This window comes from Typopeltis vanoorti, chromosome 8, assembly GCF_054136105.1.
Source record: "Typopeltis vanoorti isolate ZY-2024b chromosome 8, IOZ_Tvanoo_1.0, whole genome shotgun sequence".
In the NCBI taxonomy this organism is placed as follows: Eukaryota; Metazoa; Arthropoda; class Arachnida; order Uropygi; family Thelyphonidae; genus Typopeltis; species Typopeltis vanoorti.
Window position 1 is genome coordinate 79,467,591 of NC_143556.1, and position 14,010 is coordinate 79,481,600.

At 31.4% G+C, this 14,010-nt stretch overlaps 1 protein-coding gene across 2 annotated transcripts in view; it reads left to right on the top strand.

Annotated features, from left to right (window-relative positions):
* Positions 1-13,119, top strand: part of LOC150104151 (cyclin-I-like) — a 71,189-nt gene extending 58,070 nt beyond the window's left edge. For both annotated transcript variants that reach the window (XM_090397296.1, XM_090397295.1), the window contains 2 exons: positions 2,901-3,032; positions 11,334-13,119. In XM_090397296.1, coding sequence (XP_090253422.1) covers positions 2,901-3,032; positions 11,334-11,483 — 282 coding nt within the window. In that variant the 3' untranslated portion in view covers positions 11,484-13,119. The remainder of the gene's footprint in view (positions 1-2,900; positions 3,033-11,333) is intronic.
* The last annotated feature ends 891 nt before the right edge of the window (positions 13,120-14,010 follow it).

The following is a 14,010-nucleotide window of genomic DNA, read 5'->3' on the forward strand; positions in this document are numbered from 1 at the left end:
ATTATACTGCATGTACAATGTATTGTTTAATTTGGAAAGTTTTTTGATGGAACAGATTTAAATTTGAAAAATTATTTAGTACAGGTAACCTTTTTAATACACAGTACTCATACAACGTGGTTTCAATATAATGCAGTCTACAAATTGTAGCCCTTGTTCAACGTGGTCTACAAACTGTAGTGACCCTTTATCTTTTCGTATATTTTTCACTGCATGACTTAAAAATCAAATTTTTTGTCTACCTGTATCGCGCATATTGTTAGAAGCAGCGAATTTATATTAGCGGAAATTCTCTTTAGCACTCGTGCACTTTTTTTTTTACCATCAATTGTTTACCATATAAAGTGTTTATTGTTGCGCATGTAGTCATAAGTAGCGAATTTATATTAGTGAAAATACCCTTTAGCACGCATCTACATCAGTTGTTTACCGTATCAAGTGTTTATTATTGAAATTTGTCTTCAAAAACTAATTTTTCTGCCATTAAAGCATATTAAAAATCATAAGTGTGTTAATCTCAAGGTGAGCACTTTATTTTCTGGTGAGTTAATTAATATGTAATGCTTTTTTGTATGTAAAAAAAATTATTTTTATAGTAATGGCCCCTAAAACTGCAACAAAAGGGAAAAAAGCCAACATTGAAAAGAAAATTTGTTTCTCAAAGAAAAAAATTAAAATCTTGGATCGACTGAAAAATGGAGAAAAACCAAGAGTCGTTTAAAGTACTTTGAAATTAAACGAATCAATAATTCGAAGAATCAAACAAAATAAACATAAAATCCGAGAAAGTGTTATTGCTGGATCAACAGTAAGTGCAAAGCGCATTGCCCGTGTATGACACGATATTGTAATAGAAAAAATGGAGAAATCTTTAATGATATGGATAGAAGATTGTGTTCAAAAGAAAATTCCTTTGGAAGGAAAGCTTATTGAACAAAAAGCTCTCAAAGTTTATAAACATTTAAAAGAACTTGATCAAGATTCTTCAGAAGAAAGCTCTCTCAGCATGGATTTTGTGCTAGGTTCAAGGGTTGGCTCAAAAACTTTAAAAAGCGGTTTTCTTTGCATAATCTTAAAATCTAGGGAGAATCAGCAGACCTTACAGCTGCCTGGAAATACCCAGGAGAACTGGATATTTCCAGGCAGCTGTAAATACCCAGTTTTAGATAACGCACCGCAGTAAAAGGAAGAAAGTGGCTATATGAACAGACCAGGTGTTCAATGCAGATGAATTCGGGTTATATTGGGAAATAAAAGCGATAAGTGAAAGATCATCTCCTGGATTCAAAGTTTCCAAAGATAGAATTACTAATTACTCTGTTTTGTAGTAATGTCACGTGATTACATGACGAAACCAATGTTTATTAACTGATCCTCAAATCCACGTGCTATGGAAAGGCTCGACAAGTATCCCCTACCTGTTTATTGGCAGGCCAACAAAAAAGGCATGGATTACAGTTAGCATGTTTGAAAACTGTTTTTTAAGTGTTTTGTACCCGATGTAGAAAGTTACACAAAGAAGAAGAATATTAACTTCAAAATTGTACTGATTTTAGATAACGCACCAGGCGACTCAACAGATTAAGCCATCCAAATATTAAAATAATGTTTTTGCTGCCTAATATTACTTCACTTATTCAATCAATCAACCAAGGAATAATATCAACATTTAAGTCATGTTATATTCGTCGAACATTCCAATTAATTTTGGAAAAAATTTAATCTAATCCAAACATGACACTTCCTCTAGCGTGGAAAGAGTTTTCAATATTGAATTGTGTTAAAATTATTTCTCTGTCCATTAAGGAATTACATCCCTCTACACTGAATGCTTGCTGGAAAAAAACACGGCCTAAAGCCATTCTGGAACAAAATTTTGTACCTCCAATGGATGCCGAGCTAAGTCATATAATAAATGTCGCACACATTTTTGGTGGAGAGGGCTTTTGCAATATGATTGAAAATGAAATTAGCGAATTAATTGATGGAGAAGCAGATTTAAATGAGGAACTGGTACAATTAATAAATGATGTCGAACCAAATGGCAGGGAAAGTTCTACTGAAGATTCTGATTGTGATAAATTCGTGAAAGAATTCAGTTTAAAGAAATTAGCAGAAGGATTGGATTTGGCAAGAAAGTTAGGAAGTTATTTTATGGATAATGATCCCTCAATGGAGTGCTCTGGAAAATTCATGAGACATTTGGATATTTGTTTATCTCCATGTTATGAACTTAATAAAAAATTGCAGCATAGTGGTAAGCAAGGTCTTATTACTGACTTCGTGATAACTAAATCAGCCGAAGTATGCAATTAGAATTATAGAAGTGATGATGAGGTCTGGTCACTCGTAAATAAAGAACATCTACGAAATGTTATTTTTGAAGACAGTGATGACGATTAAAATATGCACTTTATTTTATTTTGCCTAACATTTATGCATTATGTGTAATGAAGTATATTCACAATTTGTAATTTTTATAATTTTATACTATGTATTTGTTAATATATTAAAATTTACAGGTAACAAATTAAATAAAAGTATATTTTTATTTAATTAAATAAAATATTTTTGTTGGATATGTAGTTGTTTCTATAATTAAAAAAAAAAAAATTCAAAACATAACCTTACTTTTTCTATATGATTTGAGTCTCCCATAACGCGCCATTTCTATGGAACCTAACATCAGCATTATACAAAGGTTACCTTTATTTGGTATTGAAGCTAAGCAAAAGGTTTTTTTTTTTAAGTGAAAATCAAATTGGTTTCCTGTCCATTATTTCTAGCAATATAACAACTCCATTTCTATCTATTAAACTTTGATTGGTGATATTACTTACTTCAAAACAATATCTGATTATTTTAATTATTTTTAAAATTAATTGTTGGTATATTTTCAGGTTGGAAAAACAGAACTCATCCGTTGCAGAGAACAAATTACTGAAATTTTAGGTAGCATCTATGGCTGTGCCATACCAAGATTTGCTCCCAAAAATGGATCCTGTTTGTCAGCAAAGCCTGCTAAGCGCAAGGTATGAGCGTTTATTAAGAATGCTTACTGGCTTAATTATTACATAGGTCAAGTCTTATAAACATTTTAATTAATGAAAGAATTTGGGACATATTTCTATTGTTGCTAAGACTTAGATTTCTTTTTTTTTTTTTTTTTAATATATACTTATTATATTAAACATCATATGATTTGTATGGAGGAAAAAATTCCTAATAATTTCTTTCAGAATCTCTAGTTAAAATAAAAGCACACTTTTAACTATCTCTTGCAGATAATAGACTTTACACTTTGTTTTTGCTGTGATTGTCATACATTTGTAGGAAAACATTCTTAAACTTAAACAAGTCTAAAACTAGAAAGATAATCTCTGAGGATCATCATAAGGTAGGAAATTGTACATACAACATAACATGTAAAAATATTCATGATATTAAGATGAAACCGATATTACTTATTAAATAAATCACAAGATTAATGTAGGACATTGTTTCCCAGTGTTTTTTGGATCATGCCTTGCCTCAAAGATTTTGATGCCCCCTCTAGCATAATAGTCAGCCAAGTTCTGAAAAAGTATAATATAAATATGTTCTTTAAATAAAAACAGTAAAGAACATTGGTAAAACTGTTTTTAATTTGACTTTCTTCAATGAATATAAATTTTATATTACACTTTGTATATTATAAAACATAAATCAAATGAACTTAGGAAAATAAAATCCAAGTTAATGTGATCCTTGAGCTTGATGTCTGCTGCAAAGAGATTTTATGTGAGATACTAATTTAGTCATTTTCAATCTCAAATCCCCATGGTTTGTGATATCCAGATGATTTCTTTTTTTTTTTTTTTCAGTAGCAAGTCATTTACAGCACTAAAGCCACATTCAACTAAATATGATGAAGGGAAGGGCAACAGTTTTTTTTTTTTTTTGCAAAACTAGTTGAATTTCAGTATTTCATTTCTGTCTCATCAGAAAGCCATGCCATTGTACCTTTTATGTTGAATAAAGTTCTAATAGGCTCATCATTTTGCTTTTCTGATACTGCAATTTATGTTGACTGCTGTACTAAAGATGTCAGGGTTGCAACATCGACAATTTATCGCTGACAATGGTGAGTTTTTTGAGTATATCGGTGATGAGGTGACGGATGCAACATCATTTTCTAATTGCCCCCCCCCCCCCCCTTTGGGGCATATGCCCCACGTTGGGAAACACTGGTGTAGAATTATATTCTGTGAAGGCAATGTCTTGAGATGATTCAGTTCATGATTGCCTAAAATCATCTTCATATTCTGTATCACTTGTACATTGAAATATATTTTGATCTTCATATAAAGCGTGGTCATTGCTAATAATCAACAAATTGCTGATATCTGTCTTCAAAGATCTACAGGATGCTGTGATAGTATTAAATATTTACATTATTATTAACCTACCAACAATTTTCCTGCTAATCTGTTTGTTAGGACTTCAATATTGTCAAATCTTATGTTTTTGTCTCATAAGGCACTTCATAACTGTATTAAACCATCTAGATCTTGCTGCTCCTCTAGGTCTTTTTCATGCCATTTTGTTATCAGACATCTATTTTCCTAACTTTTCCTTTCCCATTCTGTTCGTGACCTTACCACCTTAGATTGTTTACACATTACCAGATACTAATATCAAATTCTCTTTTAATATCTCTATTCATAACATAATGTGTCCCAAATGCCATTTATTCACTCCCTTGAGTAAAAAAAAATTCTAAGATTGAAAATCAGTGTGCTGTAATTTAAAGTAGGAAAAAGATATAATTAATTTGGTGTGTTCATGTGCACTCATGCTGTTATGTCATTATGCTATCCATTTATAACAAATTCAGTTCAGTGACAAAATTCATCAAAATGAGGTTGAATTATCCTTTTGATGTACTGATAGTTTGCTAAAAGTGTATGTTCTATTCCCTTGAGTACAAAAAAAAAAAAAAGATTGAGAATATTTTCTCAAATTTTACTGAGTTTCTGGGGGGACCTGCTACATCTCTTATGAGATTGGCTAACTCACCTTCAATAGAAGAAAAAAAAAAACTCATAAAGATACAAAATAGTTATTTTTCAGACTGTTCAGTTATTTTTAATGTCTTTTATTACATGATTGTTTTGCCTAAAACCATACTCTGTCTTCTTGTGCCCTCATCTAAAGTTAGATTCTTGAAAGGATAATCTTTCAAAAAATTTTGCATAGTAGGCTTATGCCTCTCCAACTATTTCCTAAATCTCCTTTCTTCTGTATTTTTAGTATTATTCCTTTTTTCAGTTACTAGTATGTGTTTGAAGTGTACAGTTCAAACTGCTCTAGCCTCCTGAGGTACTGCTAAAGATAGCACACCTTTCTGCAAATAGCCAGGTGTATATAGAATTCCATGCTCATATGGGTTAGTCTACATAGGACACACAAGCCAGACTGGATTTAAGGTTAGAAAGAAAGAATGTGTTGCAGATTTTGACCACAAAAGAAAAGACAGATCTTGTTTGGCCAACCTTACTTTTAATACCAACCATGCCTTATATCGTTAACTGCCGACAGCTAATGTGCCACACGTTTTTATGTTTAATGTCTAGCATGAATTTGCTTATTGGTATTATAATATAATGGTTTTTAAGCATTTAATCAGCTTTCTGTGATCTTTGTAGTGGAACTAGTCAGTGTAATTTATGTAATGACTAATAAATTCCTGTGTTCTATGAATCTTCTCTATTGTTTGGGATTATAATTGTTTCTTTGATTTGTAGAAATTTTGAAGAACAGGTAATATTAAGCTCTTGAAAGAAGGTATTTATTAATGTCATATTTCTGTGAGGGATATACTACTTGACCAGAGAAAGAATGCTTGCAAAAAAAAAAAAAAAATTAAGGAACCATGGTACTTTTTATGTAATTCCTACTTCATGGTAATTTCATATTACTTTTTTCAATATTTCTACTGTGTTATTTTTAAAGTATCCTAATTTTTGTTTACTGCTTACCAGAAACTTTATAAACTTTCTGGAACTTCGACTCTTTTTTTTTTTTTTTTTTTTTTGTGGTTGTGGTGTGTATGTGGGGGGGGGGGGGAACTGCAATGCCTACACAACTGAAAAGAGTTGCAGAAAGCTTCAAATATTCCCTTTCAATATTTGAGAGAGGTTCTAAAGTAATATGTCCATTCTGATAATTCCCTAACCAAAAGAAAGAGGTATCAGTGGTTGGGAAAAAGAAAAAAAAAAGTTTACTCTCTATTTTATTTTTATGAACTTTCTCAACATCTTCCTCGCTCTCCAATTTCCCTCCTCTAACAAGTTTTTCAGCTTTCGTAGTAAAACTCTTCAGGTTGTTTTATTGAATCATTTTCTCACCTCTGCTTTCACCTCATATTGGTGTCTCAATTTAGGAGACACCGTATGAAATAGCCATCAGTATAGTAAAGTCTGGGCTATTTGAGAATGTTTACACATGAAATCTGCTATCTTCAACAACTGTGGAGAACATGTTTGTGGGTAGCTCATGTCACATTACAAAAGTCTAGGCTATTTCTTGGTATGAACTGATTTTCTTTGTGTTCTTGAAGTCGGCTTTGCAAGTTTGTCACCCATTTCATTATAGAGTTTGGTGATTGTCTTGCTGTTTGAAACGACAGCATGCACTTGTTGGTAGAAGGTTGAGTTTTGAACATAGGGTATTGTTTTCTTCATCTTGAATTTTTATTGTAGAATCATAATGATGTCCTTCAACCCCAGTCATGATTATACGAAGAAAAGAATTGCCTTCCCTTTGGTAATGTTAGCAGTCAACAATAAACTTCTGGTCTTATCTGTTTTATTTCACTAGTCATCTGATGTGGCACACAACATGTGCATATATTATCGTAGCCTAGTTCTGTAAATTTTGGCTGACTCGTGTTAGCATAATGTTCAATTTTAGTGCTTGTGATCCTAACATATTTGTCGGTTTTCTCTCTCTCTCTGGTTATGGAAATCATCAGTTTTCAGCTCTTCAGTGTGATCAGGTTCATCTGAAAAACATACAGTACTTATGTCTACAGTTACTTCACCATAAAAAATAGTGTGATTTGTGGATTTCACTAGTACTGTTATTTTTGTGTAGCATAAATTTGATTATCATTCACTGTTTTTCAGAATAATACAAATACTTCAGTGTATACAACTGAAGTAGAATGAGCTAACTACATACCATAGAACCTCAGTAGTTTAGTGATGTCTTTTGATTGGAAAAATGTAAGTTTGAATTCTGTCTGACATGAAACTTTTATAAGCTTAAGATTTTTCTCTCTGTGTAAGCTGGAAAAACCAGTCAGAGAATACATGTAAACTACAGACCATACATTTCACTGGCATACAATAAGGATATTTGCCAGTTGTAGGTTTTAGAGGACAAATGGAAATCCAAACTGAGGTTCAGAGCTTTGCTTACTCTCCTAATGTATCTTTTTGAATCTCGTATTGCCAAACTTAGTAAAAGTAAAATGTAAGTTTGAAAAAATTGTGAGTAGGTGTTTCTTACTCCCATTCCATCTTCCCTTTCATGTATAAGGAAGGCTCAATGACCTGTTCGCAGCCAAATAATTCAGCTTCTTAAACTTGATACTACTTATGATAAAGTGTTTAATCCTGTCTAGATTGCCTTTAGGTTGGGAATTGAGTGTGTTCTTTTGGTTGGTTTGCCTGTTTTGCAGAATGGGGAAAAAAAAAAAATTTCCAGGAAGAAAACTCTACCAACTTCTTCATATGGGCTGGCTAACTTAGCTTTAGTTCAAATGCTCTAATAAAACGTTTGCACTGTAGACAGGATTTGAATCAGGATCTTATCTTTTAATTTCAAATATAAAAACTGTCTTTTGCAAACCCAAAAAGCAAATATATGTAATGATATTTTTCTACTTCAAGTATTGATTTCTACTCCTGTTCACATTTCAGTTGAATGTTTTCCTGTGGTGTTCTGTCATTTTTTATTTAATTTAGCATTCTTTGAAAGTAAATTCTTTAAAAGCACAATAAAAAAAAATAAATAAATAAAAAAAAAGTTACTATGGATATCCAGAATCTTTAGTTTCAGTTTTCTACTCGCTTTTATCATCTCTGAATTGTGTCATTGTACTCTGTCTTCCATTTTTAAGCTTTTTTTTTTTTTTTTTTTTGAATAGTCTCCAGATTATTTTGCACCTTCATGATATTTATCTTGTATATACTTACCTAAGTCTTCTCCTGACTTTTGTTTAGCTGCTACATACCTAGCTTGCTTACATTTTTCTCTGTATTCCCTTAGGATATCTGTTGACTTGCTAGGAACTTTTTATGTTTTCTTCTTTTATGGACCGCCTCTGTAACTTCTAGCGTTTAGCGTGGAGTTCATAATTTTCTGTCCTTAACTTCACCATATGCCTCACTAGCTGAATCAATGTTTCCTTCACTGTGCTACTGCGAGACTTCAAGGTTTAGTTCTTGTTTTCAAACTCTTTCAGTCTTTCTTGAATAATATTTGTATAGTTCAGATTTACAGTTGACCAAAAAACTGATATTTTGTTCTTTTCAGTATATATTCACTTTTATCCTACTTAAAACTAAGTAATAATCCTGAACTAGCAATGAATGGGATTTTTCTTATTTTATAGTCTTATCTTCATCTTTGAATTTGTGCACATCTTTGTTGGAATGTGACAGTTAATTCATTTACTGTTGTTTAGATCCATAACAAGTACCAACTTTTCAGCTTGTGATCTCTAATGATTCGAAAAATTACTTCACATCTTCCTTCTTGGAACCATAGAATATAAAATAGACATAAGTTCCGTTATTGAGTTTAATGTTTTGAAGATTGTCTTCATAACCCTTCTTGAAATTTGCTTTCAATCAAGCAGTTTATCTGGATGTTTGATGTTGTTGAATGCTATTGCCATTCCTTCCTTAATATTGATATTTAGCTGTGAATTTTTTTTTTAATGATTGCATTAGTCGCTGTTCACTTTTGCATTTGAACCTGTTGTCTCTTATTGGAGAATGATTACCAAATCACTCTTGCAATACATATATAAATGTTTGATAAAAATCAACAGATTCCAATAATGAATGATTTAAAAATAATTTTGTGATGTTTTTCTCTGAAGGTATGTATTGAGCTAGTGATATGCTTCACTTTTAAACTATATTTTCTTGTGCTTGGGTATAGGAATATATTCTTACACAAGTTACTACTTCAAAGAAATGCTCGTTTTATAAATCTCTTCTCTCCCCCTCAAAATTGAATTTGACAAATAACCTTGTGCGTGCACACACATGAAGATTTTTCCTGCCGTCACTGCCAATGTGAATCCTGTGAAATGCTGTTGGCTTGTAGTACATTCATACTATAGATAGTTGATGGTTAAGATACTCTAAAAACTCTAGTTTAAAGACTACTGCAGGCCTCGAATCAGAGGCCTACAGTAGCTTGAAAAGTTACATTTGGTTTCATGCTTGATATTTTCTGCTAGCTAAAGACATTTGCAAAACACCCATGCCCATAGTGGTATTTAAACCTATAGGCTGTTAGTTGGAAATCACTGTCCACTTGGCCTACAAAAATTCCCTGCTGTGAATGATGTTTTAGAGATATGGGTGAATAGAATAAAAGAAACTTGACAACTTATTGAACTAAGTAGCTCAGTGTCCCATTTTAAATTATAAATATGATATAAATGGTATGTTAGGTAAAAATGCGTCCTTTTAATTTTTATGGTATGTTAAATGACATTCAACCTTTCAGCAACTGACATTTTAGTAATATGACCTATTCCAGGTTATTTTTGCTTTTGATCTAAGTAGTTCTGTGTTTGTCAGAATGGGCTTGGATGGCATTGTATATATTTCTGTATTGGCTGACTATAAAAGAACAGGAATATTTAAGTGTTCTTAAATATTTAAAGTATCTCTGCATAAATATAAAATTTTTTACTGTTACATATATTTTCTTTCAGCCATGCAATGTATCATCATGGTTCATAATCTTAAGTGAAAATCAGTGATCCTGAAATGCTTTTTTATATCAAGTATGATAAATATTTGAGAATTACTATTATAATGAATGTTCAAGTATCAAATAAGCATTTGATACTTGAAGAAACACTTGCTTTAAAAAAGCATGCTAGTTTCTTTCAGTTTTTCTATAGAAATGTTCACACCAGATTTGTCAAGAACAAGAAAGGGTTGTAATAGTTTCCTTTTCATCAGTTACGTTATCTGCATAAAATAAGAACAAAAATAATGTGTGCATATTTGTATTTAATAATGCAACTTACTTATGTATGCTTTTTCATACTACATTTTTATTTATTGCCAAGTTAAAATAGTTGTTTTCTGCAATAAGGAAATGATTTTTTCTGATTGTAAGGACCATGCATGTATGTATTTTTTTTTTAATTTTTAGATGTTGACAGTTTGTTTTATAAAGTTGTTGGATTCTTCTTTAAAAAGAAAATGCATAGTAAATATTAAATTGGCTGTACTGATTAATTACCCCTTCGGCAGCTGAAATGCATTATGCCAGTAGCATGTTGATCAAGTACTTTTTGCAAATTATGCAACTTGTTTGAAAAGAATTTAAAAAAAAAAAATGTTTTTCTTCAGGTCTTTTTTTCAAGTATAGTATTTTTTGTATGCTTTTTTGCTTGAAATCAATTCCAAACTCATTCTTTTTCCATGTAATTTGTTTTATGCAGTTCAGTAACTTCAAATCTAAAATCAATACTTGTTCATTATCAACTCCAGGCTCTTAATTTCTTCTACCTAAATGTTGTATTGCACTGTAATACAATCTGTTAGATATGTTTTCTGTTAATGACCACTGTATTTCTACTAGTAGGTAATAGCCTGATCATATGTTCAGGCAGCCTTACCGTCTATCACTAAATGATAGAAGGCCATTGCCTATGAATCTTTATTATAATTTTGAATGCAGTCAATCCTGTTAGATGGGTAGATTTCTCCGATTTTCTTATGGTGCCCACATTGTGGAAGTGTAAAATTTATTAATTTCACTACGATTTCTGAGGGGATGTGGGAAAATGCATGTGATAGCAGCTATTTGATCTGTCCAGCTCCAGAGTACATTGAATAACTATGACCTGGTGTTATTTGTAATTGAAGATAAGATAAATTATTTCAATGTGTGTACTATTAATAATTTAATCCACTTGATTGCATATTTAAAGCTTGCATATTATATTAATCTTGCTAACAAGCAATAGGGAGAATTTTTTATTTATGCAAATTTTCATGTATTTTAATAGTAAAAATTGTATTTTATAGATGGAACAGACAGATGTAGAAGAAATATATGACAGCATCAAACAACTGTACAGAGAAGAAGGGGCATCACTTTGTAGCTCAGCTGCAATGCATGATGGGCTTTCTCCTCTAGCTGATCTTGCACCTCCATCAGTGGTCTCAGCTGTATAATATACAAGTGTAAAACAGCGTGCACAATGTTCTTTTGGGCTATAAACGAGCATTTATAATATTGATTTTTCATAATTTTTGCTTCAACCAGAATCTTAGTGAAAGAAGAAAAAGAAAATGAAGCCACTGGATGTTATCATAAATATATTAAGTGTTCAGTTTTAGTGCAGATACATTAGTTTAATATTGTTTATTTCTACTTTTGTAAACTGATAACTTAAGATACAAAAAAGGTGCCATTCAAATGGGGGTAAACTTTTTTTAAAACTAAAGAAGTACTTTTATGTTGTTGAAAATACTTAGCAGTATGATTCCCACTGGAAAAAAAAGCACAATTTTTTTTTTTTTTCTATATCTGCTTGTATGATACTGGCTTAGTGTTTATCCAAATTTTATTTTGGATTAGTGTCTACTACTTATGCAAACAAGGATAAAAAGTTAATACAGTATTATTCATGCATAAAGTGAAACCTGCCATTTTAAATAATTCACTTAGTGTCAAATTTTTACTGTATTTAATCACCTCTCTCTCTCTCTCTTTCTCTTACATGTTCGTGTATGTTTGCAGCATGCATGCTAACTGGTTTTTATATTGATGTGATCAGTTCTTTTGTTTGCTATTCAACCTGGTGGTATAAGTGTTAGAAGTTTCTGTATGTTTCCAGTGATTTTAGAAACCTCATTTGTAATGAAGGTATTCGAATGAGGTATGCAGATAGTGAATGAATTTTAGTGTATTAGCAAATATCTACACACCATGTGAGACTCTTGAAGCTATGTCCTGGGTAATAGTGGTTTCATCAAAATTTATCCTGCACCCATTTTTATTTTTTAGGAAATACTTCTTTGCAGCTTTCAAACTGTAAAAGAGATGAATGTTAAGTCATGTGAGATCTGACAGTGAATACTTTTTATAGGTAATGCATTTTGAAATTGGATTTCTTCTGTGCAGGTAACATTCTCAAAGTTTAACACTAAAAAGACTGTTAGTTCTGTGTTTGCTCAGTATTTCTAGTATAACATTTCCTTATGAACAAGATGCATAAGTAACTTATGTATCATAAGTTTCCAAGTAGCACAAATGTACAAGAGTATACTGTTTGCAATATCTGTCAGGTTTAGTTTCATTGTTTTGTGTGTATTTGTGTGATTTGCTACAAGCCAGCATGAGTCTCTGGATGAGGTGATACTCCTGGTGATAGTTATGAATAGCTGGTGAAGTTGTACAGAATGTAGGAAAAATATTTTGTAAAAATTGTAAAATATGTATAAAGGAAAAAAAAAAAACTTAAGAATTCAGTGTATTGTAGTCAGTCCTGTATGTTACTGGTTATTCTGTGTGCCTATCATTGCTGTTGAAAATTTTAAACATTCTGCACTGTATTTTTGTAACACAATCACCCTGGTATATAAACCACATGTTACATTGAGTGTTTGTGACGTAAGTTGTGAAAGCAAGGCATTTTTCAGTGTAGTGCCAATGAAGAGTGAAAGTAACTTCAGTGGCCAGTATTCTACATTGTACAGTAAAAACAGAAAACTTTGTATATTTTGCCCATCCAAGATAATTTCTTGGTTTACCTCATTCACTTCTAAAATAGAACAATCAATAAATCTTGTTGCATTTGTAAAATAACATGGAAGTTTTATTTATGTGCTGCTTTCCATTTAGATGCTCAGTTGTTTTATAGCTGCCCTATGGATAAGATTTAGAAGTTATAATGCAATCAGTACCACAAACAATTTTGAAGTCAGAAACATTTACTGGCATAAGATTACAGTTTTGAGAAATACCAATTGTGAAGGCAGGCTCTGCTAAAGAAAAGTAGAAAAAGATTATAAAGGTGACCATAATAGAAGCTAGATATTTTCTGTTTAAAAGAACATCACCATGTTTTCAGAATTCTCCATTTTCATTTCAAGGATGTATATTTATAAATTTGGACTGTCAAATGTTTTTAAAAAAAAAGTCAATACCATAGAATGGTGCAATAAATGATATAAATTATTCAGGATTAAAATTCTCTGAATATTTTCCAGTTGAGATTTTATCCATCACTTGAAACGGCTGTCTAAGCAGTAATAAGAATTCAAAAAAATTTGTCTGAATTCAATGCACAACTAGATATTTCATATTGAAATCCTGATAATGGTCTGAGAAATAGTTTTTCATATTTGAATTAATATTTATTAATAAACCTTCAAAGGATAAACCTGTTGATATGTATCCTTTGAATGTTAAATATGGAAAAGTGTTTTTCAATAGCATTCTTGTTGACTTGTGACAGTGTTTATCGCTGCAGCTATAGCTAGCTGTCTTTGGGTGGTTATGTACTGTAAGCAGTTCACTGTTAATTATAACATTTTATACTATTTTGGCTCTAAAAATATTCTGATTGAAATCAAAATAAGGACATCATTAATAGAGGTCCTAATTGCCATCATTAAAACCCACCAAGTAACTATATGCATATGGAGATACCATAGGTGCATTTTGCAAAATGCAATTTAAAAAAAGTGATAGGAA